The sequence below is a fragment of the Leptonychotes weddellii genome, chromosome 4 (genome assembly GCF_054177405.1).
Source record: "Leptonychotes weddellii isolate Sample4059 chromosome 4, ASM5417740v2, whole genome shotgun sequence".
NCBI classification, from domain to species: Eukaryota; Metazoa; Chordata; class Mammalia; order Carnivora; family Phocidae; genus Leptonychotes; species Leptonychotes weddellii.
Genome location: NC_138372.1, coordinates 4,198,510 through 4,225,475, shown reverse-complemented (window position 1 = coordinate 4,225,475; position 26,966 = coordinate 4,198,510). Strand labels below are relative to the sequence as shown.

The 26,966-nt window shown below is 41.5% G+C and overlaps 1 protein-coding gene across 17 annotated transcripts in view; it reads right to left on the bottom strand.

Annotated features, from left to right (window-relative positions):
- The window catches only part of CAMTA1 (calmodulin binding transcription activator 1), an 834,392-nt gene that overhangs the window by 782,234 nt on the left and 25,192 nt on the right, over positions 1-26,966 (bottom strand). For 15 of the 17 annotated variants that reach the window (XR_014144661.1, XR_014144662.1, XR_014144663.1 and 12 more), the window contains 2 exons: positions 24,070-24,139; positions 18,944-19,062 (listed from right to left, as the gene is read on the bottom strand). Coding sequence is in view for 13 of the 17 variants with exons in the window: in XM_081817397.1 (XP_081673523.1) it covers positions 18,944-19,062; positions 24,070-24,139 (189 nt within the window). In the remaining 4 variants the exon portion in view is untranslated. The remainder of the gene's footprint in view (positions 1-18,943; positions 19,063-24,069; positions 24,140-26,966) is intronic. The other 2 variants (XM_081817402.1, XM_081817403.1) reach the window with 1 other exon arrangement.

Here is a 26,966-nt window from a genome sequence, read left to right as displayed (position 1 = left end):
CAGCCCCATGTGAGAGTCACTGACCCAGACAATGAACGGGTCTGGCCTCCACCCCTCTGGGCATCAGTTTCCCAAGCCACCGTTCTGGTCTGTCATGCTCTAACCTTGCTTCTGACACCCCAGGAGCCCAGGCCTCACTGTGGCAGCCGCCTCTGGAGGAAGTCAGAAGCCCAAGCAGGCAGAGTATAGTCCTGCTCCCCAGCTTCAGCCAGGGCATCTCTACTTTCGTCTGTTTTATAGATTTAGGTTCCCCATAAGTTTATGTTTGAAAAAAAATCGTTCAGCTACTTAAAGAAATTTTTTTAAGTTTGAAAACTGGCAGACCTTCCAGTTCAAAAGTACTTGTATTCAACTGAGAAACATAGGGCTCCAAACTGCAAGCTCCTGTCTCACTCTTCCTGCATCTAAGCCCAACACAACCCCAAGACTCAGCCCAGAGCAGGGATTTTGTAAATGATTGGCCAATGGGCAGAAGAAGAAGAGGAGTGAAAAGGAGCCTGAGAAAGTGACTTTCTCTCCCCCATTTCCATCTACCACTTGGACAACTCCTCATGGATGTGTCTGAGACTGCAGATTTGTTAAGAGGCAGACTAAGCTCCTGTATGTCATGTGTGGCTTGGCATATGGTGACCACAAGGCATTCTATCTGTGAGGAGGTCCTCTGGAGAGATGTGGAAATTTTGTTTCTTCTTTTAAGGATACAAGTGTAGGTGCCTGGGGTGGAAGGTGAGGTGGGAGGGAGCAGACCAGCTCTAAGACGGATCCCACCATCCTGGCCTCCAGTGTAAACTCCCTCCCCTTGAGTGCGGGCAGGAGGACCCACCTGTGGACCTGAGAGTTGCTTCTAACAAACAGAACACAGCCACGTGATGGGACACGGGTGATTACACGTGGGATTACATCACTTAAGACTGCAGCATTAGGACTCTCTCTCCCTTGCTGGCTTTGAGCCAAGGAGCCATGTTAGGAAGGCACAAGTAACTAGGAGCTGATGGCTGTCTTTAGCTGATAACCAGCAAAAGATTGAGACCCACAGTCCAACAGCTCACCAGAAACTGAATGCCGCCAACAACCCCTTCAGCTAGGAAGAGGATCCTTCCACAATCAAGCCCTCAGATGAGAATCCTGGCCAACACCCTGGCCAACACCCTGAATGCAGCCTCAAGAGACCTTAGAGCAGAGGGCCCAGCTAGGCCTTGCCTGGACACTGGTCCCACAAAAGCTGTGAGACAGGAAACGTGTGGTGTTTAAAGGCACTCAGTGTACGGTAATATGGTCTTGCAGCAATAGATTACAGTGTGTAACAAAGGAAACAAACAGCACATTCCATGGTCCTGTGGGTGGGAAGAGCAAAGCACAACTGAAGAGCTGGAAGAACACGGCTGAAGCTCAACCAAAGTGGGGATGAGGGCCTGAGATGAGACAGGAGAGGGAGGGCAGCCAGGCTGAGCAGAGAGTGTCGGCCATCTGCTTAAATTTATATCCACAAAACAGTGGAAAGCACTTGAGGAGTGTGAAGCTGGGGAAAAACATGATTTGATTCACATTTCACTATTTTAAGAAGGTAACTTGACTGCTGTGGGGGAATGAACGAGAGGAGGTCCAGAGCAGAGGCAAGGGAGTGACACGGGAGGCTCCTGCGGGTGTCCAGGAGAGCAGCGGTGATGGTGGCACTGGGACAGTGGAAGGGTCACAGTGAAGACAGAACTGGGCTCATGAACTTGGATGAGAGAAGAACTATATCCTCATTTCACTAAACTCCAACTGAAATGCAGTATTTTGTTTAACTGTGAGTACAGGCAACAAACCTCAGCAACATGGGCTGTACCCGTGACTTATAAATCTCCCACGTTTTTCATCCCAATTACCGATGTCGTGACAGGAAGTATCATTTGTATTTATAATTTCTTCACATTTATGGTAGTTACAGACCCACCACTAGATCCTGTTATTTAAGAACATTTCAGGAGTATACGTGTTGTCATATCACAAATCAGATCTGTGTTTTAGTAAGATTTTGGTAACTACTTCAATACAACTGGTTTCCTTTGTAATCCTGCAAATGATTTGCATTAAGACATAATTCCAAGAAGGTATCCACAGCTTCTTCACTCCGCTGCAAAAAAGCCCAAGAAAGCCCTGGGCGGGGGGCAGGGAGAGACGCAGTACAGTGTGGTGCTGTGTTCGATCTTGGGGGTGGGACAGAGGGAGGGTAAGGACTACTGTAGAGGCAGCAGCGTTGGGGAAAGATCCAGAGTTCAGCTGTGGACGAGCTGCCTGAGGTGCCCGTAAGCATTTGAGGAAGGGTCTGAGGAAAAGCCGGAGCCTATAACTGGGGACATACAGATGGATCGCGAGCTATGTGCGTAGATGAGAATACCTCAAGACAGCGTGCGGTGTGAACAGAGACACTGAGGGCAGAGCCTGGCAGAACCTGACCCCTGAAAGGCTGGATGAGAAGAAAGATGGGCATGGGGTACTGACAGGCAGCTGGCCCAAGAGGAAGGAGCACCCAGAAGACGCACGATCACAACAGCAGAGAAGCGTCTGGAATAGGAAGAGCTGTGAGGAGGCTGCAGTGTTTGCTGGGTTCAGCAGCTCGTATACGATGTTGGAAAAGACGGGCAGTCTCACTGGAGCAGGGGCAGAGGGTGCAGACGGGAACCGAAAGAGGAACTGGACAGTGAGAACACAGAGGAAATTCCTCATGCTGAGGATTTAAAAATGGGGCTAGTGATGGAAAGGAAAGCTGGGTTTTGCGGACGTTAAACTGGACGAGCTGGTAGAAATGGAATACAGGAAAATGCAGGACAACTGCCAGACTCAAGTCCCTGAGAGGGGAAGGGGCTGGCGTCCAGAGCTCCTGTGACCAGACTGGCCTTTGACAGAGGTTAGGAAGACTCGGTTCAGTGGTGGGAAGATCTGGAGTGAAGCAGCTCAGCAGCTGAGAGGCAGGGGTGGTGGTGATGGTAAAGAGGGTGGTCCGGCGAGAAACAGGCAGAAAGTATGAAGTGGTCATGGAGTCAGAACAGGCTTAGTGGTGGAGAATCCTAGAGAACTGTGGGCGGTGCTAAGTGCTCACTTGGTGACCAAAAACTGACAGAGACAGAAGTCTGACTCTTTATCCCGTTTTTCTCCAGCAACACTGAGCTGCTGGGCTGCGGGCACAGAGAGGGCAGGAGATGGGTAGGGTTCACTGGGAACAGGGATTTGTCCAGTTGGGTGTGACAGGAAGAGAGAAGAGCAGCAACGCTGAGGACATTTGTAAAAGAGTGATTACATACTGTGGACTCTGGAATTTAAGCTGGATGAGAAAAAAAAGGGAAAAGAGGACACCTATGGATGGAGGTCCAGGGATAGGCCTCTCCAAGGAAGGGTATGAGTAGCACTTAGGTCATGCCCTAGGGAAGCGAGGGGGGACTGTGGGTAAGGAGCAGGAGCTCTGCCGGCAACAGGAAACGCGGGCCCACTCCAGGTGGCCACTAAATAATGAGGTTAAGAGAGGGTCCACCAGCTGGTTAGAGCACGCAGGAGCCCCAGGAGAGTGGCCCACACAAACTCAGTGCCTTGCCTCCTGAAGATGACATCTCTGGCCATACCTGTTACTTAAGAGACGGGGCCTCCAGATTGCCAGATCCACAGGGCACGCATCTGTTTGGTTCACGCCTATTTTGCCCAGAGTCTACTGTTCAAGAAGTACTAGTGTGTACAAACGTTATTAAAACACAATGAAGGGGCACCTGGGTGGCTCAGTCGTTGAATGTCTGTCTTCGGCTCAGGTCATGATCCTGGGGTCCTGGGATCGAGCCCCACATAGGGCTCCCCGCTCGGCAGGAGGCCTGCTTCTCCCTCTCCCACTCCCCCTGCTTGTGTTCCCTCTCTCGCTGTCTCGCTCGCTCTGTCAAATAAATACATAAAATCTTTAAAAATAAAAAAAATTTAAAACTTTAAAAATTAAAAAACACACAATGAAGTGAAGAAAAAGACAGAGGCAGGAAAGGACTGAGCTCTGTGCTGCATGTGGGATGCACTGTCCCCCGTGGCACTGGGGCCAGACCACCTCGGGTCCACGAGCAATAAAAGGCAGATGATCTACACGTACTTCAGAGATTTGGCCGACAAGGTGGTGGGGTGGGGACCCTGTAGGAGCTGCTGACAAACATCCTGTCCACTGACCCAGGGGCATGCAGACGAGTCATCAGTACGTTCTGCTTGATTGTAAATAACCATATTAATTCTTTTTTCAGGTGTCTCCAACTCTATAAACCATCTCTTGGTCTCACTCTAGGTTCTTGGCTCAGGTAACCCACTCCAGCAGACACCAGACTTGGCCCCTTCCTTAGAGGTCTTCCCTGAACCTCTGCACCAAAGAGGGCTCCCACTTCACTCTCTTAGAGCTGTGCTCTGTGCTACCCTTGTAAACTGAGCCATAATTCCCTTTCCTTCACAGCAAAATTCCCATCAAAAATCACTAACACTTGCAGCCCCCACATCCTCACCCATTCGCCTTTCCCCCCACTCCAATGGGGCCTCTGCTCCCACCATGCAACTGAAACCACCCACCAGGGTTACTAAGAGCTTCCAGGTGCCCTAATCAACGGTGACATCATCCTCATTTCACTTGACTTCTCAGTAACCTCTGATTATATACCCCCTGTTGTAGGAAGATTAGTGACGGCCCAAAGAAATCCTAATCCCTAACACCTAGAAATATGTTGTGTTACATGGCAAAGTTGCAGTTAGAATTAAGAATTAAGGTTGCTAATCAGCTGAGCTTAACATAGGGAGATTCTCCTGAATTATCCAATGGAACCAATGTAATCATAAGAGTCCCTAAAACTGGAAGCGGAGTCCGAGACAGGGGTGTGGCAATGGAAGCAGGGTCAGAGACACGCTGTGTTGATGGCTCTGAAGACGGAGGAAGGGGCCGGAGCCAAGGAATGTGGGCAGCCTCTAGAAGGTAGCAGAGGCAAGGAAACAGATTCTTCTCTAGCACCTCCAGCACCGAGCACAGTCCTGCTCACACCTTGATTTTAGCCCAGTGAGAGCCGGGTCAGATGTCTGACCTACAGAACTCTATAAGATAATAAATCCGTGCTGTGTTAAGCCGCCAAGTTTGTGGTAATTTGTTACAGCAGCAAAAAGAAAACTGATACACCCTCCTTGAAACACATTCTTCTCTGGGCTTCCACTGCACACTTGTGTGGTTCACCACTCCCCCCTCGCTCGGCTGCCTCCTCCTGCTCCACTCAGGGCTCATCTTGTCCCTTCTCCCAAACATCGTTTGCCCACAGGGTGACCTCATCTAGTCTAATGGCTCTCCAATTTACATCCCCAGACAGGACCTCTCTCGGACTCCCAGACAGCTGCCTCCTCGATGCTGCCACTTCAGTGTCTACCAGACACGGCAAAATCAATACACCCCAAAGAACACTCTTGATCCGCCCCCACCCTCCCTTCCCTCAGTCTTCCGGGTCTCCGTTATGAGCACCAGCACCAAGGTTGTGCCTGAGGCCACAAACTAGGAATCGTTCTTGACTTCTCCTTTCTCCTATCCCCTACGTCCAATCCCACGAGCCCTAACACCTCCACCTCCACTTTTTAGCCTCACTCTTACCACGATCGCCTGTTACTGTAACAGTCTCCTCATTGGTCTCTCTGCTTCCCCTGTTGGCCACAGAGAGGCCAGAAAAAGACTTTGAAAATAAAAAATCCATATAATATGTCACTCACTTCCTGAGAGCTTATCCTCCAATGACTGTTACTCCTAAAATAAAATTCCCAATCTTTATATCTACCAGACACTTGGAGAGCTAGTCCCTACCTACCTGGCCCAGCCAGAATGTCTTTTTTATTGTTCCTCAAACCAAATGCATTCCTGCCTCAGGGCCTTCGCACTTGGCTCTTATCTCTGCCTAAAATGTTCCTCCCCTAAATCCTCAAGCAGCTAGACCTCTTTCATCATTCAGATCTCAGCTCAAAAGTCACTTCCTAAGAAAGTCAAACCACCCAACCAAAGGACTCACACCTCAGTATCCTGATCTATCTTCTTAGCACTCTCTGAAATTCTTGTCTCCTTGTTTACTTAGGTATTGTCTTTCCTTCTAAACTATAAACTGCATGAGAACAGGAACTTATCTGTCTGGTATCCTCAACCCGTGCCTAGACATATTAGGCCCTCAAAAAAATTGCTAGGCATAAGTGATAGCATGAAACACAACGGAATACTAATATGCAGGCAATAAACATGATGCTATGGATCACTGTCAAAAAAGCCCTAAGACAGGGGCACCTGGGTGGCTCAGTTGGTTGAGCATCTGCCTTCGGCTCGGGTCATGATCCCAGGGTCCTGGGATGGAGCCCCGCATCGGGCTCCCGGCTCGGCGGGGAGCCTGCTTCTCCCTCTCCCACTCCCCCTGCTTGTGTTCCCTCTCTCGCTGTCTCTCTCTCTGTCAAATAAATAAAATCTTAAAAAAAAAAAAAAGCCCTAAGACATATACAACCTATTAAAAAACCAGATTACAAAACTACATGCACAGTAAACCTATCCTGAGTTAATAAATAAAATGTACAGCCACATCAGCACAGAAAAATATCTGAAGAGACTTCTATCAAAAAGTCAACTATTTCTTTCTGATGGTAGACTTTGGGGTGATTTGGCCCACCTTTCTACCTGTGTCGTACTATGTGAATTAGCCGCAGGAGGGTTGCGGTGGGAGGGGTCTCCCTCCCCCTCCCCCCCCCATTTCCCACATGGCCAAGAGCTCCTCCACAAAGGATAGTCTTAGCTTCCTGCCTCACCCTCCCTCCCGCCCTGGACAGGAACAACTTAGCCGCCTGCTCAGTTTGAGATAAGGACTGAGTGTGCTTGCTTGCCTCAACCCTTCCTTCCCTAGATTTGGGAACCCAAGTGCACGCGGGGAGCACACATTCTGCTCGTCTCCACATCACAGCTTTTTTCAGGGGTAGCTCCGTGGACCGGCTTGTCACTCCTAGTGACTACTACTAGCCCAGGCTGTAGAATTCAGAGACAAAGTACTAGCAGCACACCTGACTAGCAACCCTAAACTGTGTCTGTTGGTCACGAAACAGCCACTATGTGCCAGGCACTGTTTAAACTCTTCAGATCCATCCGTAAACAGAGCAGATGAAGATTCCTGTCCACCTAGACCTCACAGTCCAGCAGGAGCACCCAGGCAACACACAATAAAAAGCAAATTATACAGTACATTAGATGATGTTACATTAGATTATGTTACATGCTAATTCTAAAACACTTACGTCTCGCCATCCTCATTTATGAAATAAAAAATACATAATCACCCTACAGCAGGCTCTCTGAGTTGCTAGAGGAATGGACTGTTAAAAATTACTGGAAAATGCATAAATAAAAAATTTTGATTAATAATGATTAAAGCATCTAACAAAACTGATTCTTAAATAAAACAATTAGAGTTAGGAAGTTGAAACGTTGTTCAACAGTACAAAAATAAAATAAAATCCCAGCATGCACATTAACAACTGTCTTCTGATGCCAGGAAAGGGGTGTCTGTCACTACATGGTTTAAAGACAGGAAAAATGAGAAATGACTCTACTCGGACCTCAATTTTATAGATCCTGCTTAATTTCAAGCTATTTTAATGTATCCTTTCTCAGAAATGGGAAGCAAATGGCATTGTCCCTTTCTCTCAAATCTTTCTTAACTTTTAAAAAGATAAATATATTAAGGGCTTTTGCAGCCCTTTCTAAGTAAGATCCCAGCTTCCCACAGGATAGCCTTCTTCTTGGCCAGCTTCTCTGAATAGGCCCTGTCCCCCACCCAGAACATGAAGAAGGTGTGGCCTTTCCCACCTTGTCTTTGACCTTCTGTGTTGGGACTTTCACCCTTCCCTAAAGTGCTACCCACCCTTTAAAATGGAACTACTTCAGGTATGAGTTAACACACAGAATGATGGTCCCAAAGGGAAATTTTCAAAAAGGCTTTTGGTCACTGAAGACCCACTACGTGCCAGGCACTGTTTTAAGCTCTTCAGATCCATCAGTAAACAGAGCAGATGTTTGCTCTGCGGATGTTAGGCCTTTTAAAAAAATCACAGAATAAGCAATTATAGAAAAGTCTATCGCCTTCCTATATACCAGTAATGAACAAGTGGAATTTGAATTTTAAAACACAATATTAGTACCCCCAAAAATGAAATAACTAGGCATAAATCTCACAAAATAAGTACACAATCTACACGAGAAAAACTATGAAACTCTGATGAATGATATCAAAGAACTATGCAAATTAATGGAGAGATAATCCATGTTCAGAGATAGGGAGACTTAATATCGTCAAGATGTCAGTTCTTCTCACCTTGATCTATATAGATCCAATGTAATCCTAACCTAAATCCCAGCAAGTTATTTTGTGGATAGCAACAAAATGATTCTAAAGTTTACAGAGAGACAAAAGACCCAGAATAGCTGAGTCAATACTGAATGACAAGAACAGAGTCAGAGGAAGGACACTACCCAACTTCAAGACTTACTATAAAGCTATAGTAATCAAGACAACATGGTATTGTTGAAACAGACAAATAAATCAATGGAAAAGAATAGAAAGCCCAGAAATAGACCCACATAAATACAGTCAACTCATCTCTGACAATGGAGCAAAGATAGTCTTTTCAACAAATGGTGTTGGAACACCTGGACATCCACGGGCACCAAAAAAAAAAAAAAAAGGAATCTAGATCTACATGCTTCACAAAAATCAAGTAAAAATGGATCGAGACCTAAATGTAAAATGCAAAACTATAAAACCCCTGGAAGATAACACAGGAGAAAACCTAGCGGGCCTTGGGCGAAGCGTTACTACACCAAAGGCAGGATCCATGAAAGAAATAACGGATAAGCTGGACTTAATAAAAATTAAAAATCTCTGCCCTGTGAAAGACAAAGTCAAGAGAATGGGAGAAAATACTTGCAAAAGCACATCTCAAAGGATTGTTGTCCAAAGTACACAGAAAACTCTTCACACTCAACAGTAAGAAAGCAAACAACCTGATTAAATGGGCCAAAGACTTTAACAGACCAAAGAGATACAGATGGCAAATGAGCATGTGAAAAGAATCTCCATGTATCTGTCTTCAGGGAAATTAAAACAAGAATGAGATAACCACTACACATCTATTAGAACGGCCAACATCCAGAACACCAACACCACCAAATGCTGGGAGGATGTGGAGCCATAGGAACTCTCCCTGTTGCTGGTGGGAATACCAACAGTACAGACACTTTGGAAGACAGTTTGAAAGTTTCTTATAAAACTAATCATACTCATACCATATGATCCAGCAATCACACTCCTGGCTATTTAAAGGAGATGAAAACCTATGTCCACACAAAATCCTGCACACAGATGTTTAAACCAGCTTTATTCATAATTGCCAAAACTTGAAAGCAACCAAAATGTCCTTCAGGAGGTGAAGAGATAAACCATGGTCCATCCAGACAATGGAGTATTAGTCATCACCACAAAGAAATGAGCTACCAAGCCATGAAAAGACATCTTAACACCAAGAATAAACCATAATGTAAACTAGGGACTCGGTGACGATGATGTGTCAACATAGGTTCATCAACTGTAACAAAGGTACCAGTCTGGTGGGGGGCGTTGGTAGTCGGGAGGCTGCGTGTTTGGGGGCAGGGGTTGTACGGGAACTCTCTGTACCTTCCTCTCCATTTGCTATGAACCTGAAACTGCTCTAAAAAAAATTAAACCTTAATTTAAAAAAAAAAAGTAAACAGAAGAAGTAGAATGGGTGGCCTGGATTCAAGTGCTCCTGCTGCAGCCATCTCTGGAGACCAACCCCTTCTGACACACGCTCCCTCTGACTTTAGACACAAGGGGCTCTACTTTCTAGCCCAGGTCAAGCTACTTTTCAGCTTCCTGTTCTCTTGGACATGGAACCTTCTCTTTTTTACCATAAACAACTTTGGAATCATAAAAAAATGAACTCAAGGCAAATAAAGCCTGCCTCAGAATTCCACCCTGGTTCTACCACAGCTGCCCCACACAGGTGCGTGCACTCATGTACGCACACTCACGCGTGCATGTGCGCGCGCGCGCGCACACACACACACACACACACACACACACACCCCTGCTCAGTCCGGTCCAATTCCCCAGAGCCCCAGCTCCTCCTCCTTTCCTCCTTTCTCCCCAAACGTAAACAACAGGTTCTTTAAGTTTTACATTTATTTCAACTCTACACCCTTCACCAGACCAGAGAACACATAAGCACAGAGGCATACGAGAAAGCCTCATGAAATCCACACATCCTGCCCATAATATTCTCCCTTACAGAGAAAACACTCTCCCAAACACAAATTTATCTTCATCACATCCACCCCAGCCCATCTGTGGTTTCTCAGCCATCTAGAAAGGACTCCTTTGTATGTTTTTTCTTTTTCATTTTTTTCCAGCTTTCTAAAAGCATTAAAATTGGAAAACTTAGGTTATATTTTAGGAATTTCTCTTAAAATCTTCAACAGAACTTCATAATTACCAAGATAACATAATTTATCATTAGAAACATTTGGAAGGTAGTATTAAAAAGACCAGAAGGTGGGCAGACAGGTAGGTAGGTAAGTAGGCAGGCTATGATGTTCAGCTTTAGGGTTCTGCTGTTTTCAGCTATTTGGGCCAAATGGAGATGGAAACAAAAGGGGGAGTAGAGATGATTCTTCATGCTACCTTTTCAAAACAAGGTCACAAAAATTAGAATATGCCTCCACATACCCCTACCGCCACCCATACTTTAAAAGGGCTTCCTATATAACAAGACATTAACCAATACTTTAGATAAATACCAAAACTAACTGCATTCTCTTACTTCTAGGTATATGAGAAGAAGACTCTAGAAAGCTCAATTGTACTGCACGTAGCCAAAGTACACCAAAATATACCTGAATGGTATAAGGATAGCAGACCTGAGATTAAAGTCAAGTGAAGTTAGAATACACTTCTAGGGCCCTGAGAGTCTTCATCTAGGTTAAGTTTCACCAGGAACCTGTTAAAAATACACATTCTTAGGCCCCACCCCAGACCTACTGAAGCAGAAACTCTGGGGGTGGAGCCCAGAAATCTGTGTTTTAACATGCCCTCCAGGTGATTCTGATGCCAGCTAAGCATGAAAACCAGTAAGCTAAAAAGAATGCCCACTTTTCCACGTATCCTTCCCTTTTCCAATCTCAGCTAACTTTCCAGCAGGGCTCAGCTTCTCTTTATGCAAAGTCACGGCCACAGAGTCTCCCACCATTACTAGAAAGGGCGGGGCAGTTTATCCCCATGTAACCCAGTTCGCAGGGCATATTGTTTCAGTTTTCAACTGAAAACTCTCCTCAAGCCCTCTTCTTCCCTCAGAAAAACAAGGCCCCAACTGGATCCTCACTTGCACTTGAACATTTTGAAAACAATCTCAGGACAAAGTGCTCTGTGTTAAGACCTGGACAAAAAGACAACCTATTCTAATTTCAGCTCCAGCGCCACACAGGTATAGACACTTGGAGGAGATACCAAAGAAGAACCTTGAGCCCCCTAAAAAGAGGCTGGCCACCCCTTGAGAGTGCTGACTCCACCAGGTCCAGAGAGAGGGAAAACCCGAGCTGTTGGGGTGATGAAAATGTTCCAGAATTACATGGTGGTGATGGCGGCACAAGTGTATGTAGACTATACTAAAAACCACTGAAGCACAGACTTGAAAAATAAAAATAAAGGATGATTAACAGCAAAAAATAAACAAACACACACCCCAGCTGGACCCAAGCCTGCCCTGAATGTCCTACACTCCCAAACAACTCTGAGAGCAACAGTGATTTAGCCTCCAAAACCGGAGAACGGGACTTATGACATATCTGTAAAGGTCACTCAGCACAATCACAGCAGATGCAGACGAGGCCAGGCAGGTGGCTTACCTCGCACTCAGCCGACTGGTGGCAGAGCCAAGACTAGACAGAACCAGTTCCTGATTGCCAGCTGTGTATCCCTTCCAAGAGATCAGTGGTCCTTGAGTTCACTAGGAAAGTTTTCACTTCACATCTTAATTTATAACCTGAAAAAATAAAACCTATAACCAATTTTTCTAACACACAGATCCACTGTTCAAGTCTGTGGTCTGTGATTACAATCACCTGGGTACCCGTTTAAGTTGTTCTCGGACTAATGAGAAAATCCAGAAGTGAACTTCAGACTAAATGATGTATTTGTACCAAGGCCTAACAACAGACTTCTAGAAATGCCTGCTGAGCCAAAATCAGTTTCTAAATAGTTCAATGGGGAGGGGGTGGGATCACTGCAGGGCACATGATAGTGTGCCATGGGCCAAATTCAAAAGACCCTGCCTGAGAACAGTCACTATTACATTCGTGTTGCAAGAGCAATTTGGTTTTGGCAAAACTTCATCCCTCTCATTTAACTAATGTTGTTAATATAAATCTTATTAGTTTTCTGATCTTTTTTAAGTAATATATTTACATTTGAGTTTTATATCTGCATAAGAACTCCAAGAGCTCAGACATTCATACTGAGTTTTTGTATTTTTACACATTTCATTCATTCAACAAATATTTATGGAACACTGACTATGGGCCAAGTATTCTTCTAAGTGATACATTCTGAAGTAATATATAATAAAAACCACTGGGGTCAAAACTGAGGCAGATCCACAAGAATTTTCTTTCTTCAAAAAAATTTTTCTTTAAGATCTTACTCAAATGTTATGACCATTACTCTACTCTCTGCAGGTTAAGATCTGCTTCTCCTCCCGTTCCTCAGAGCTAAACCCACTTGTCTCGACCTCTCCTCACCTGCCTTCCCCCAGAGATGTAGAAGGACATCTGCCCCCAGCATTTCAACACATCCAATCTCCCTCTACTACCACCAATGCTAAACTGATACAGGTTGTCTGATAAACAGGTGCATGCTCATTTGGATTTCGGTGTCCATTTACCTGACCTCATACTACTAAGTGAAACAGAGGAATTATAGTTAACCCAATTGCTACAAATTACCACATTTAATTTGAAATTTGGTACAATATATTACATTCAAAAATCAAATGGCGTCCCTCTTAAAACCTGGCTCTCTGTGGTGCTGTTCATATCTGTACTTTCCTATTTGCAATTGAACCAGGAGAGCCCTGCCTGGACTCTGAGAATAACTTGGGACCATTCAAACCGTTAACAACTGCCAAAAGCTACACAAAACAAAGACCAACCTCAGGGTTAACTAACGTTCCGAGTCATCAAGGCCAAATACCTCACTCACCTTCATAACGCTAATACTTTTCAGTTTAGCTTGCATGGTGGAAGTCTGAAGAGTGCTAAATGATCCCCCCAAAATGTGGGTCTGTCTTTCAAAAAGATAACATATAAATACACTAGAAAAACCAATCATTGAAAAAAATTACAGCCCTTAAAACTATGACTCTATAAGGTATTCCAAGAGAAAAATTAAAAACACAAAAAACACTCAAGAATATATGGCTACACAAAAAAAATGACTAAAGAAATTTGAAAAGGTGGCTTCTTATTAAAACAACTGAAATGAAACATAATTTAATAAATCTCATAGTCTTAAAGTTCATTTGTCCATTTTTCTTACTTGAATATAAAAAATTGAAGGAAAAAAAGTATTCGGGCTTTAAAAAAGCAATTCTTTCCCTATAAAAAGCATTACACTTAGTGGTTTTTTTCTTCAGGTTCTTCGGCATGACTTAGACTATACCACTGGAGAGTTATATCCTCTCTACACAGACATGTTTACCATTAAAAAGGAGGCATTTAATACGAAAATCTCTGAAGCTATCACCAACTGAAAACCTTTGATGCAACTTTCTTTAAGATCAGTACAAACTAGAATTCCATTTTGTTTACTTCCTCTAGAGACACTTTGTATTAGAGGAAAAACAAAAAAAAAAGAGCATTAATAGTTCAAAAACAGTAGCACACAAAAGTGATTTGAACATTTAAGCAGAACATTTTCATTAAAAAGGTCTGTTGGTGTGCATTAGCTCGGCTTTGGAAGAATGCCATCTGAAATCCAGATCCAGCGACTGGGGGAATACAGTAGTCGTAGTTTAAGTCAAACAGCTAATTAATGACTAAACAAAAGAATTTCAGTCTGGACAACATACATGGAGCACTAATATGTGTAATTATAAATAGTCATTTGTGCAATCAGAAAGTTGCATTAGCATAATGATCTCTGGCTCTGGGCCTTAAAAATATTAACTTAAAATGCAGAAACCTTATAACAGTTCACCTAATGAAGACGTGAATGCCAAACTGATTATGGAATAAGAGCCGGTTCTTCAACAATTTTGCTCTGTTTAATACATTCTTTCTCTCCTGCCCTGGATATAAAAGATCAAGCCTAACCCTCAAGTTACACACAGCTTCAAAATGTCTACTTTTAATATTTTTTCATTATCCAGAGCCTACATATTAACATTCATTAAGAATCAAAACTATTGGGGCGCCTGGGTGGCTCAGTCGTTAAGCATCTGCCTTCGGCTCAGGTCATGATCCCAGGGTCCTGGGATGGAGCCCCGCATCGGGCTCCCTGCTCGGCGGGAGGCCTGCTTCTCCCTCTCCCATTCCCCCTGCTTGTGTTCCCTCTCTCGCTGTGTCTCTCTCTGTCAAATAAATAAATAAAATCTTTAAAAAAAAAAAAAAAGAATCAAAACTATTTCCCTAAGAAATGAGTGCTACTTTTTTTTTGTAAGTAGGCTCCACACCCAGCATGGGGCCCAACGCAGGGGCTTGACATCAAGACTTGAGCTGAGATCAAGACCTGAGCTGAGATCAAGAGTCAGACGCTTGACATCAAGACCTGAGCTGAGATCAAGAGTCAGATGCTTAACCAACTGAGCCACCCCAGTGCCCCGAAATGAGTGCTACTTTTAAAAAAAACTTCATGCAAAAATATGTTTAATACTTGAAGATGTAAATAAATAAAGAAGCCAAACAATTCTATAAAACAAAAGGGTTAGAAATCACTAAACAGCTGCGAGATCTTGAGAAAGTCTGTTTGAAATTATTCTTTGGGACAGAACTAGAGAGAGGATGGGCTCTGAAATCAGGCTGCAAGGTTAGACTCTCAAGTCCACCACTCTGGGGCACATTATTTAACATCTTTATGGCTCAGATCTCCTCATCGATACAAGGTAAGCACATAATCTGCCTCATAGGATGAATTCCAGGAAAAAATGTGATTATTCGCATCAAGGACCCACCAGTGCCACACACATAGTAATGTTCAGTCAATGCTGGCTGCCATAATTACTGCCCCATCATCACCGTCACCCCTCCTTTATCGCCTGTAAGAACATGGGCAAAGGCTGTGTGTGGCTGAGAAAGCATAATCCACACTGATTTGTTTCTAGACACAACATTTATTTTGCAACTGCAAATAACATTCAGGAAGGGCAGGAGATTTTACCTATTCCAATGTGTTAAGAAAGGTTCCAGGAGCTTAGCTGGGCCCTAAGACCTCCTTATCTTCTGGTAGTCTTCCTTTTTAGTGACTTTCAGCTTCACCAAATGTTTGCATATGAACCCACAACACTAATCCTGTGTTAACCCTTTTTAATCCAAAATTAAATGACAGAACGGATTTGCCAAGTACACTAATGTGGTTAAGAGTTACGGGTCTTTGATTAAAAGCCAAGACAACATTACAACAGAATGAACGTTCCTAAGAATTAGTAAGCAACGTACAAGAAATTAAGCTCAGAGAGAGACAGGCCCTAACAAGTATGCTATCTTGACCAAATGAGTTAACCACTTTTTACCACTACATCAGTAAAAGGAAATATGGCATATCTTGTGACATTATTATAAGGCTCAGAAATAATTATACACAGTGCCCAGCCATCAGCAAAAACAGGGACTCGATAAATGGCAACATGTGAATGGGCACAATCTCACTCTCTCTCAACAAAGACACAGTACAAAAGCTAGGTTTTCTCAAATCATCACAAATATTACAACACAGGTCTCAACAAAGGAATTTCTCAAAAGCATGGAGGAGTCACATTATACTCAGGAGTTGAACTGTACACACCCAGCAGAGAGCGAGCATAGAAGACAGAGACACCTTAGACAGGTAACTCCAGCCACCAGGCTGCTCCGCGAACATATGCTGCACAGAGTGACATGGAAAACAGCAATCAGGTGTGCTGTCCACCGCCCTCCCTCACTCACGCCTCTCCTAGTGACAGCACCTTGTCCCAGGAAAGGGGGATCTAAACCAGTTTTGGTACAACACTGCTCCCAAATACAAGCCGACTTCTTCATGTGGTCCTCCACCAAAACACAGCAATCTATTCCAACCCCAGCAGGAAACGAGCCCTCACTAATGGCAGTATGACTAAACTTAACTCCATGAGCAATTCAAGAGACTTCATGGGCAACTCTGACTAAGCATGACTCTGCTGTAAATAGGACCAAAAGCCCCAGAGAGAGACAAGTCCACGGAAGGACGCTTCCTTCAGGTTTAGCAGGATGGCAGGCTGAAGAATGTGGGAAAATGCCAATACCCAGCTAGATCAAAGAAGGAAGTGCTTTAATAGAAGTACGGATTGTTTTATTCCTGTTATCCAAGCCAGTTCAAAAAAAAAAAAAGACAGGTTACCATCACCATGTAACACTCTGCAGAATTAAGGACTCCTAAGTCTTCAGCTGTCACTCCCAGAGTCCCCTATTTTTCCTAAAGCCAAAAATAAACAAGAAAGAAAGCCAATGTCCTCTACATTGAAATGAAATATGGGCCAACCTTTAAATTCAGTTCTCTCATAAGAGTTTTTGTCAGCGTTGAGCTGACAAATTACTGAGAGAACAACGGGTCATGAGGGAAAAGGGTATGAGCCTTGGCCCCTGCCGGCTGAGCCACCCATCCTGCCTCCAGCCACCCTTGGGAACACACGTTGTTCACTGGCGTTTTCAGCAGCAGTGGTAGCTTGCACAAAACAATCCACATGTCTCAGAGCCCCCAGTTTTATGTTTCGCCAGTCAGAGAGGGGACCGAAGTCTCCTCTCTGGACAGGGACTTTTGCAACACTGTGACCTAAATCAGCAGTCTCCAAGGAGCTCTTTGGGCCAGGGTCCTAGAAGAAAGTACAGAACAGCTCCGTATTTCCTTTTAATCTCATCCTCTATAAAAATTCTTTATTAGGTGTTTTATAATGTATCTGAACTATGAGTAAAGGGGAACCTGTCAATAACCAGAGATAAATACATGAAAGGTGAAGTCCTGTGCAAGGATCTGAACAGTCTACCAACTGAGCTTCCAATACTGTGACTCCAGCTTCAGAAGACCCTAAAGACCACGGATTTTAATTAAGCGCTTGCTGGTTTCAAATACAATTTCAAGTCGTAATTAAAAATAAATTGCCAATTTCACATAAAACATAATATTGAAAAAATATATACCAATTATGTGTTTTGTTTCATTTACAAATAAACTAGAGCTAACATATAATAGTAAGGTAGCAGATCCATGTTTCAGGGAATACTAAGAAACATACTGAGTTTTTAAATAATTCATGACCTAGTTATGACCTACTGAATGGCTCCCAAATCATACTATTTTGCTGACAGAGTAATGATCTATGATTAAAACTAATCTTCAGCATATTTACTTTGTTTTCATGTTTAAAATCGTTAATCGATGACTGATTAAAACAAGAGGCCTCTAAACTAGCTAATGTTTATCAAGGTAAAAGTATTTTGTCTAAGGGGGAAATATAATTTATGCAAATAATCAAAATATACGTACCTTAAAAGAAATTAAAATCAGTTGAGACAAGGTATCAAAGCTATGAGGGTCTACTGAGTATTTAAATCTGTAAACTAGGATTAAGTAGACAGACTTTCACCCATATAACCTCTTAAAACTCAAAACAAAAGCACTCCATGTCAAGAAGTTAGAATAAAATAATCTCAAAAAGATAAGGTAAGTAGGCAGCACTACTGTCTTCTTGTGTCTTTTAACAAAACTGAGGGCCCAATACACAGCAGGGGGTTGTATTTAATTTAACTTGGAAGTGCATGTTGAACCAGCAACACAAACTGACTCAGACCAACTTTGGAAAACCAGTAATCATAGCCATCTGAACTAAAGGAATACAATTCCCAGATCACTGGACACATACCCAGTTCTCATCACCAACTAAATGCGTATTACCCTACATGGAAATATTCAGATTTCAAAATTAAAAAGATGACAAAGCAATCCACCCTTAATATTAAGACTCCCAGACTAAGACTTACCAAAAACAAGAAACATCATCCAAGAAGATACTTTCATTCATTCTACTTTACCAATCTTCTAATTGGATGCCAAATACACAATCTACCATACAGCCTCCATTCCTAATAAAAAAACTCCTATCATTAAGGTAAACCCATCAATTCTCCATGCAAACTCTTTTCATCACAAAGGACTGTTGTGAGAGCTGTTTTGCTAATAAGAAGCCTGCCCTTCCCAATCCTACAGAAACTTCACACTGTCAAGAAACTGCACGTTTTGTGGAACACTGGGGCTGTCTCTTTATTAACTCATAACAACATAAGAACTAGTGTTTAGCTGAGATGCAGGCAAGTTAACCACCAAATGTAAGACGCCAAAATGCAAGAGAACACAAGTATGGTAACTCATGCTACCTTAGTAAGTCAGCGTGCACATTTTATATTTTTCAACGCCAGCCAAGCAGATTAGAGATAGTTCAAGAAACATGTTGGTGTCTGTTAAACCCAGATTAAATATTCTCATTTACAATCCCCTAGTCCAGTATTTTGATTTTAAAAACTAATAAAAAGTAGTACACTATGCCAAATGACCTAACAACTTTGCCCTTAAAATAATTGTACCCCTAAAAATAGAAATTTATCTACCTCATTAGTGTTCCAACGGTGCCTCTCTTTGGGTAAACTTGAACATTTCGGCAGACATTCAAGCAGCTTTTTCGGTAAAAAGATTTTTACATGACTACTATTGCTGTTCCCATGATCATCTATAAAGAAGAAAACAATAGATTCAGAGAAAATAATAGAGGAAAATCTCCTTTTAAGTATACTGGCAAGGTCAGAAACGGCAGCTTAGTTTGGTCACCGTGAGACCAAGAGCACCATTCCTCTTGGTTAACAATGCTCATTTACACACTGATCAGATAGGTGGCAGCAGGAATCTGGTCAAGAGGCTCTAAAATAAGATCCGAGCTTTTGCTCCATGACAAGCGAGTGAACAGGGAATATCCTAGCAGCTGCCCATAACCAGAACATTACTTTTAAAGGTTCTCCCACCAGGTTTCCATGAAGTACGTCCAAATTGCAAAAGGATTTAACCTCACAAAACCCAGAAATCTTCTATTAACCAGGTGAAAAAAAGTTTTTTTAGGGAAGAGGAATAATAAAATATGACTATTTTATTCATAAACTAATACTACTTCATCCCCAAGAATACAAAGGAGACTTATCCTTTCAAAAGCAAATTACAAATCTTAGAAATATAAGGAATTTAAACCTGCAGTTAGCTATCTAGGTAAATACAGAGGCTGGTCCTTCTAGCCTAAATCTAAAAACATACCATTTTAATTAACTTGATTTACATACACATATCTATTTAATTAATGTCTTTCATCAAAATGTAACTCTTCTAAATTAGTGAGAGAAAAGTTCATTACTTTCAGACAAGATGGTATGTCTGACTACCTGATAATCAGTCTCCTGGATACTTTCTAGAAGAGATCATTTCCTTTATGTATTATTTCATTCATTCATTCATTTACAGATCACTTCTTGTTTCATTCCCATAACAAAGTCCCTCTGCCTGGCTCAAAATTTCTTGCCAGTTTTGGCACATTTAGGTCAAAGTTTAGAATTACCCAGTCCAATTTTTTTTTTAATGCTAAATGGAAGCCCCAATATCCAAAGTGCAATGCATAACCAGGTACTAGGAGCAACACACTGAAATACTAAAGACTGAATCTGCTCCAGAAAATCATAGTTAAAGTAACTTATTCTGATATTAAAAGTTGTAATAAAAACACTGACCTCCAAATCAAGAATCCAAGATTCTGACCCAGTTCTGCTACTTTCTAATTGTGTGACCTTGGGTAAGTTACTTAATATTCTCAGTTTTCCAAATCAAGGAGAATTAAGTCATCTCCAGTTCTCCTCCAGGCATAAATCCCTATGAAATTTACTGCCATTCAATAAATTTAAATGCCTTACAATTAAAGAACCTTACATAGACATACAGGAATTAGTTAATAATATTAAAAGTGAAATACAACAATATATCCTTCCAGTCATTTACTGTAATTTTGTTTAGCATAGCCTATTTTTTGAACATGTGAAAAACATAGAAGAATAAAAAATTTTCTACAATCACAACAAAATCTTCTCCAAACATTTTTCATCTGATTAACACATTTCTTCTCAAGGAAAAGACCTTAACAGAAAAATATTGGGCACAGAAATAAAGTCTGAAAAAATTTACTACATAATATGGAAATATTTTAAAGGGAGGAACTTAAGAGAATTGTAGCATACTAAATCTTTTTTGGTCCATGAACTACACAACCAACTGAATTATAATGCCCAATCCTCTATTTCTGTAAGCAGTATAAAAACTTGAAAAACTTAAAAACTGACTGCTTTTAAGAATCCAAAATTTTCATAGCAAAATAAAACTTTTTAAAAATCTTGCTATGAAACCAGAAAACAAAGTGTTCAACTAAGAGAATGTTCATAGAAAGTTCTGTATTAATTACCCTCTATAAAACCAGTGTAGTATTATGTGCTTATGCATGCTCCCTGCACTTCATCCTCCCAAGGGAGGCACCATGGGCCATAAAACTTTAAAGCACAGAATACCAAATCACATGAGCCAATACCTCCCTTCTCTCTTCCCCTAAAGAGGTTTTATTCTTTTTTTTTTTAATCTCCCATGATGTGTACAATTCTGAAAGTAGAGGTAAAATTCTAAAATCTATACTCAATTCAAATAGTCACCATTTACAGGATGCCTTTTATGAAAACAGTATTACACTAGGTGCTCAATCAATAGCCTTACTCTGAACTGTATATGACTAATCATACCTCCGAGAAAACTATTATTTAAAGTGTAATTTTGAACAATAATGAACAGAAAATTAAACCTCAGCTTCTATTTTTATGTTGGTGATTACAACCCGATGTTAATTATCTGTTCTTTTAAGCCTCCTTGAGGGGCCCAGCTGTCCTGTGGCTATAACACACAGGCGTGTGTGTGTACCCCTACATATGTGTACACACATGTACATACACCCAGACACGTGTGCTCTGCCTGTGTATACATATGTGTACAGACACACATGTATGTACATGTGCGCATGTGTGCACGCACGTGGAGCAAGAGAAAGAGATACTCTTCTCAACAGCACAACTAACTGCCACAGAAGAGGCTTCTGTCTTCCACTCTGATACCAAATCAGGCAGCAGTGAATCGGCCCAGAAGCTTTTCAAGAGGAAAAGGAGAATGGCTGTGTGAGCACTGTCCCAATCACAGTTCCAAATATAGCACTTTACGGGAATGGGCAGCCATGGGTCAAAAGGAAGAGGAGTACGACAGGCCAATGGGTTCCCCTTAATCAGTTTTTAAACTGTGCTACTTCCAGAATTTTAGGTTCATGCTGAATATAAATTCATGTTTTTTAGAAACATAACAATGGGTATATTTTCCCACTGTGTTTTATGAAGATGGCAATTTTCATACTGGGGCAAGAATATTAGGAACTCAAACAGGCAGAACCTTAAAACTCGTATTTTCAAATTTCAGTTTTTCCAGTTACAGTGTGATGGGAGAGCAACTCTGCTTTTCACACCGGAAAAGAACTGCTCACATGGCCATACTGTGCAAAACTGTGTTTTTTAATTAAAGGCTGCTTTTTAATGTTTTTGGAATAACTATAAATGATACAACAATTAGATAAATTCATGTGCCAGTTTTTAAATGTTTGTCTCAGTACTAAGACTATTAACAGTATCTTGAGTTAACAATGAAAATAAGGTATATACCGGTTTCAACTGCATCTCAGCATTTAATCCAAATACTTAAATTTTGACACTGCAACATGGAAGTGTCAACCAAAGACAGTAAAATATTTCATTATCATTATCTGGGAAATATGTGTGTATGATATATGACTTCACAAAATAGTTTTCTAACCAACTTCACAATAAAAATAACTAGTGAAGCTCTTGAAATTGACAGATGATGTGCTTGGCTGACAGCTGTAATTCTAGAGACTGAACCATCCTTTCCAGACAACCTTCAAATATTTTCCGAACAATAATTTTAGAGGCATCGTACAATTTAACTAAAACATGCAAAAATGCTCATTCACTTAAGTAGGCAAAAGGTAGAATTCTTATTTTCATGTTTTATTTCAAAAAACCAAAACTCACATTACCAAACCCTTCATTTAAATCAAAAAAGATAATATTCAAACTCTCTCCTTGGAACACACTATTGACTCCTGTAAGGGAAATTATAACTATATTAACTTTAACCTGGAAATGATAACATCCATTTTATTTTGACTGATAACTAATAAAAATTAAATAATTTTGGTTCCGTGAATCATCATGAACACTGTTATTCAATCAAGTCAATTATGATTAATCTCTCAACCTCTAAGACCAAACTGTTCAAAATAAGTTGGTATAACAGTGTATCCAATTGCTAAATCTTATTGGGAATACATTTGATCAACAACTTGGAATGGCAAAATTAAAAGGAAGCTCTACGATTTTTCTGTTCAGCTCTAATTATTATGTGCTTAGATTTAATTAGTAGGCTAGGAGCTGATTCAGGAAAACACAAGCACATATTGTTGTATTCAAGTCAGCACAGCGCTCACAGCAGCAAATACCGCCGTCACTAACCTAAGACCTCCAAACCACTATGCATCCAAAATAAATATTAATTAAGCAACAATGTGCTTAATTATGTGCCAAGCATCGGTATGGTATCTCTCTAAAAGAAATTCTCCAAAATGAATTACTCAATTGTAATTATCCAAAAGACTTTTGAAGTTGAAAAAAACAAAAAATAGTTTTTGTGGGTTTTTCCATAGAAAACATAACTGGTTTTGCTATTTAACAACCCCTTTCCTCTCCTTAGAGTGTGTGATCGTCAAATCTCACCCTGTCTTTTTTTAGGTGGCCCAAGTTTACCCTCTCCCTGTCAATCATACCACCAAATCTCTGGTCCAGGTTTAGGTCAACTCCTAAGTCAGGTTCAATAAGCTTCTCACTATTTATCTGCATTTACATTTTCAATTAAAAAATATGCAAGCGGAGGCAGATAAAGTGGGAGCACAGAAGTTGTGCAATCGATTGCTTCAATTTGGGTTCTGGGGCATCCTCTCCTGCTTCATTCTATTCAATTTCAATTTGAGCTGCATGTGATCAAGTAAACTTATTTTCTACTCTTTATTAGGAAGTAAACATTTGTGGGACTCTACATCAAGCATCCAGAAAGGATTTTACATTGCGTTCTCTCATTTAATTTTCACAATTACCCATCAGGGCATAATTACCCCCATTTTACAGATGAAGAACCTAAGGTTCAGATTAACTTGCCCAGGAGCCACAGCTAGTGACTCAAATGGGATTCAAACATGACCTGTGGCTTCTCCCACAATACCACACAGCTCCTACTCGAAGTCATAGGAATTGGATACTAGAATTACAGAACTGTTGTATTAGTATCTAACATTTGCAGAGTGCTTTGAATTTCCCATGTGATTATACCCTTTGCCTTTTTGAACCCTCACAGAAACTTGACAAAGGGAGTATTATTTTGCTACCCCCAGAAGGATTAAGTAACTCATCTAAGATCACACAGCAAGTTAAGGCAGAACCCAGTCCCCTAAGGCCTGGTCACAGGCTATTTCTACTGTACTACCATGATGGAATTACTCTTACTGCCAAGCCCACCCCTTCCTGTAAGTCAAAAGCTTTTCGAATCCTACCTTCTAGAGGTGGCACGGTGTTGAGAACACAGTAGGTGCTAGTTCCGCAGAATACACTTTGGGAAACGCTCTAAGGAAACAGAAAATAAAATGTAAAACTAATCTTTGAAAAAGATATATACTGGCTCTTCTGTGATACTCCTGCCAAAGATGCAAAACCTGAATCTAATCATAAGGAAACATCAGACAAATCCAAATTGAGGAACATTCCACAAAATGACTAGCCTGTAATCTTCAAGAGTGTCAAGGTCATGAGAGTCAAAAAGGACTGAGAACTGTTCTGTATTAAAGGAGTCTGAAGAGACAACAGAGTGTGACCCAGGCTCCTAACTGGACCTTTCACTACAAAGGTCACCGTGGGGTCACCTGGCACAGCAGGAGCATCTGCGGATCAGAGGGTAGAAATGTCTCCGTGTTAGTTTCCTGATTTTGATCACTATATAGTGGTTACAGAGAATGCTCTCATCTCTGGTTGGCAGGAAATACATAAGCAAGTATGTAAGGATGATGAAACATACCAGCAACTTATTCTCACGTGGTTCAGGGGGAAAGAGCTCTTCACACTATACCTGCAATTTTCCTGAAGGCTTAAGAGTGTTTCAAAATGTATGTGTGTAAAAAAAGATACATGCTGGTGAACACATATTATGTGCATAATTTTTTTAATAGGGACCATATGTGCTTGTACATACAGGAAATGTTTGCTAAGAAGAACCAATGCTGTATTCATTCTGTAGTTTAGTCAGGATTCAACAACATTGCTAACCATTTCCCAATAGTGCGCCCACCCCCCAACTCATTCCAAAGGATTTAATGAGTGCCAACGAACAGTACGGCAGGTGCAGTAAGTCAGGAGGAAGTTGGAAGACCAGGTCTCTGCTCTCAGGCTGCTTCATGTAAATAAAATTAAACTTTTCATGTAAAAAACTATACAACAGTAACTTTAAAAAAAAGGAAAACAATTTCTGGGAGTCTTGACAGTCAGGTCCTAAAAATATCCTTCTTCAGTTGCAGTATTAAAAATTTTTTTAGATTATTCATCCTGTATTATAAACCAGATACGTATATACTTAGGAAACCAAGGACAGTTTATAAACTCAACTGCCACCCTCAACATTTTATACTTAAAATATGAAAAGCTCATCTCTCACTTACTAGCTATCCTTGGAAAAGTAAACTAACCTCTCTATATGACCTCATCAAAAAGGGTAGTGACGGTGCTCTCCTATCTCACCGTTTTTGGGAGAATTACATGGGATGATGTGTACAAAGTGCTTTAAATTCAAAACTACAAAACAAATATGAAGGGCTATTGTTTCTGTGCTTAGTAAGAATAATCCTTAACAATGTTAACATTTTCTAAGAACTGAGGATTGCCTGAATTTTTTGTGCCAAAGAGAGTATTGAAATCTGACTAAATTGACCTCTATGAATTTTTAATTTCCCTCTCCTTATATCCATGATCAAGTGCTTCATTCACCACAGAGCAGGTCTTTCTCCACAATGCGACTGCTAGCTATCAGGATAACCATCAGCTCCCTAATTATTTACTGTTTCTGGAAAATTCTTGTTCAAGGGCTTTTAATGTCTCTTCCTCTGTTTGATTTAATCAACAGTGATGCCTACTAATTAGCAACCTGTGGTAACATCTGAGCCTAAGAATTCTCCCTATAAACTATGGACTAAGCTCAGAATTCATGTATCCTTTGGAAAATCAACATTCATCTCTTCCCATGACTGTGAGTGTGGAATTACAGGACATTATAAAGAATGGCTGATGTAAAGCCAACAGCAGTCTGACTTCAAGTAACATCTGCAAGAGCTGCCAGCAACAGCCTTCTAACCACAGAATGCAACATCTCATCTTAATGTCCTTTCGGAATTGAAACTTGAAATTTTATGATGTTAAAAAGAATGTGCTACACTCAAGGCTTAACATTTTCTGGCTTCCTATTACCCAAAAAAAGATAGTATAAGTTTACCACTTAACAAGACATCTTAACAACGGTCTTAACATCAAAAGATTTAAAAATGACTAACATACACTGGGACACACTAATGAATGGCTTCATAAAAAAGGACTTTTACACCTAACTTCAAAGTTCGACAATAGGTAAATGAGCAGTAAAACATACCAAATAACAAATCAGAAGAATTAAACGTTAAAAAAAGAAAAGTAACAGAAATATCACAATCAACCATGACTTCTCTTCAACACTGGCATAATAAAGTCTTAATAGTTAACCAGAAAAGGAAGTCACTCACATAAACTGAATGAAATCAAGTCATTCTATCCTCAAAAACACCAGGTTCTCAGGGGAAAAAAACTAAAACAGAAGAAAACTTCCATGAGAAATGGCTACCTTATATTGAAGACCCACAGGCCAGACTCTGGGATAGGCCTTTCATTCTGAGGACCCTCAGATCGATTTGTAAAACCTGTTCACAACACCAAGCCAGAGGTGGCTCTGGGAGGGAGAAGCACCAGTCTGAGGGTCTGCAGAGTGGAGCCTCTATCCCAGTACCACTAACTGCTGAGGTCTGAAGCAAACAGCTGGCCTCTCTGTCCCCAGGACAACATTCTAAGTGCAAGTTCAAGGGCAGACAGATCTGGGTCCAAGTCCACCCTCAGCTGCACATCTCCATGCTGCCCTCCCTGGCTGACTCTCCAGCTCAACCATCCTTCAGGAGCCTTCCAATGACAGGTCACCCTGCTGGTGCTATCTGAGCAGCCCACATTTCCCTCTGTATCACAATTCCTTCTATTTGTCCTACAAATATTAAAGGAGTACCTAATGTGTGCCAGACACTGTCCTAGGAGCTGGGACCTAGCAGTGAACAAGACAAAGGTCCTACCCTCATGGGGTCCCTGCCAGTGGGAGAAGCGGGTGGTAAGC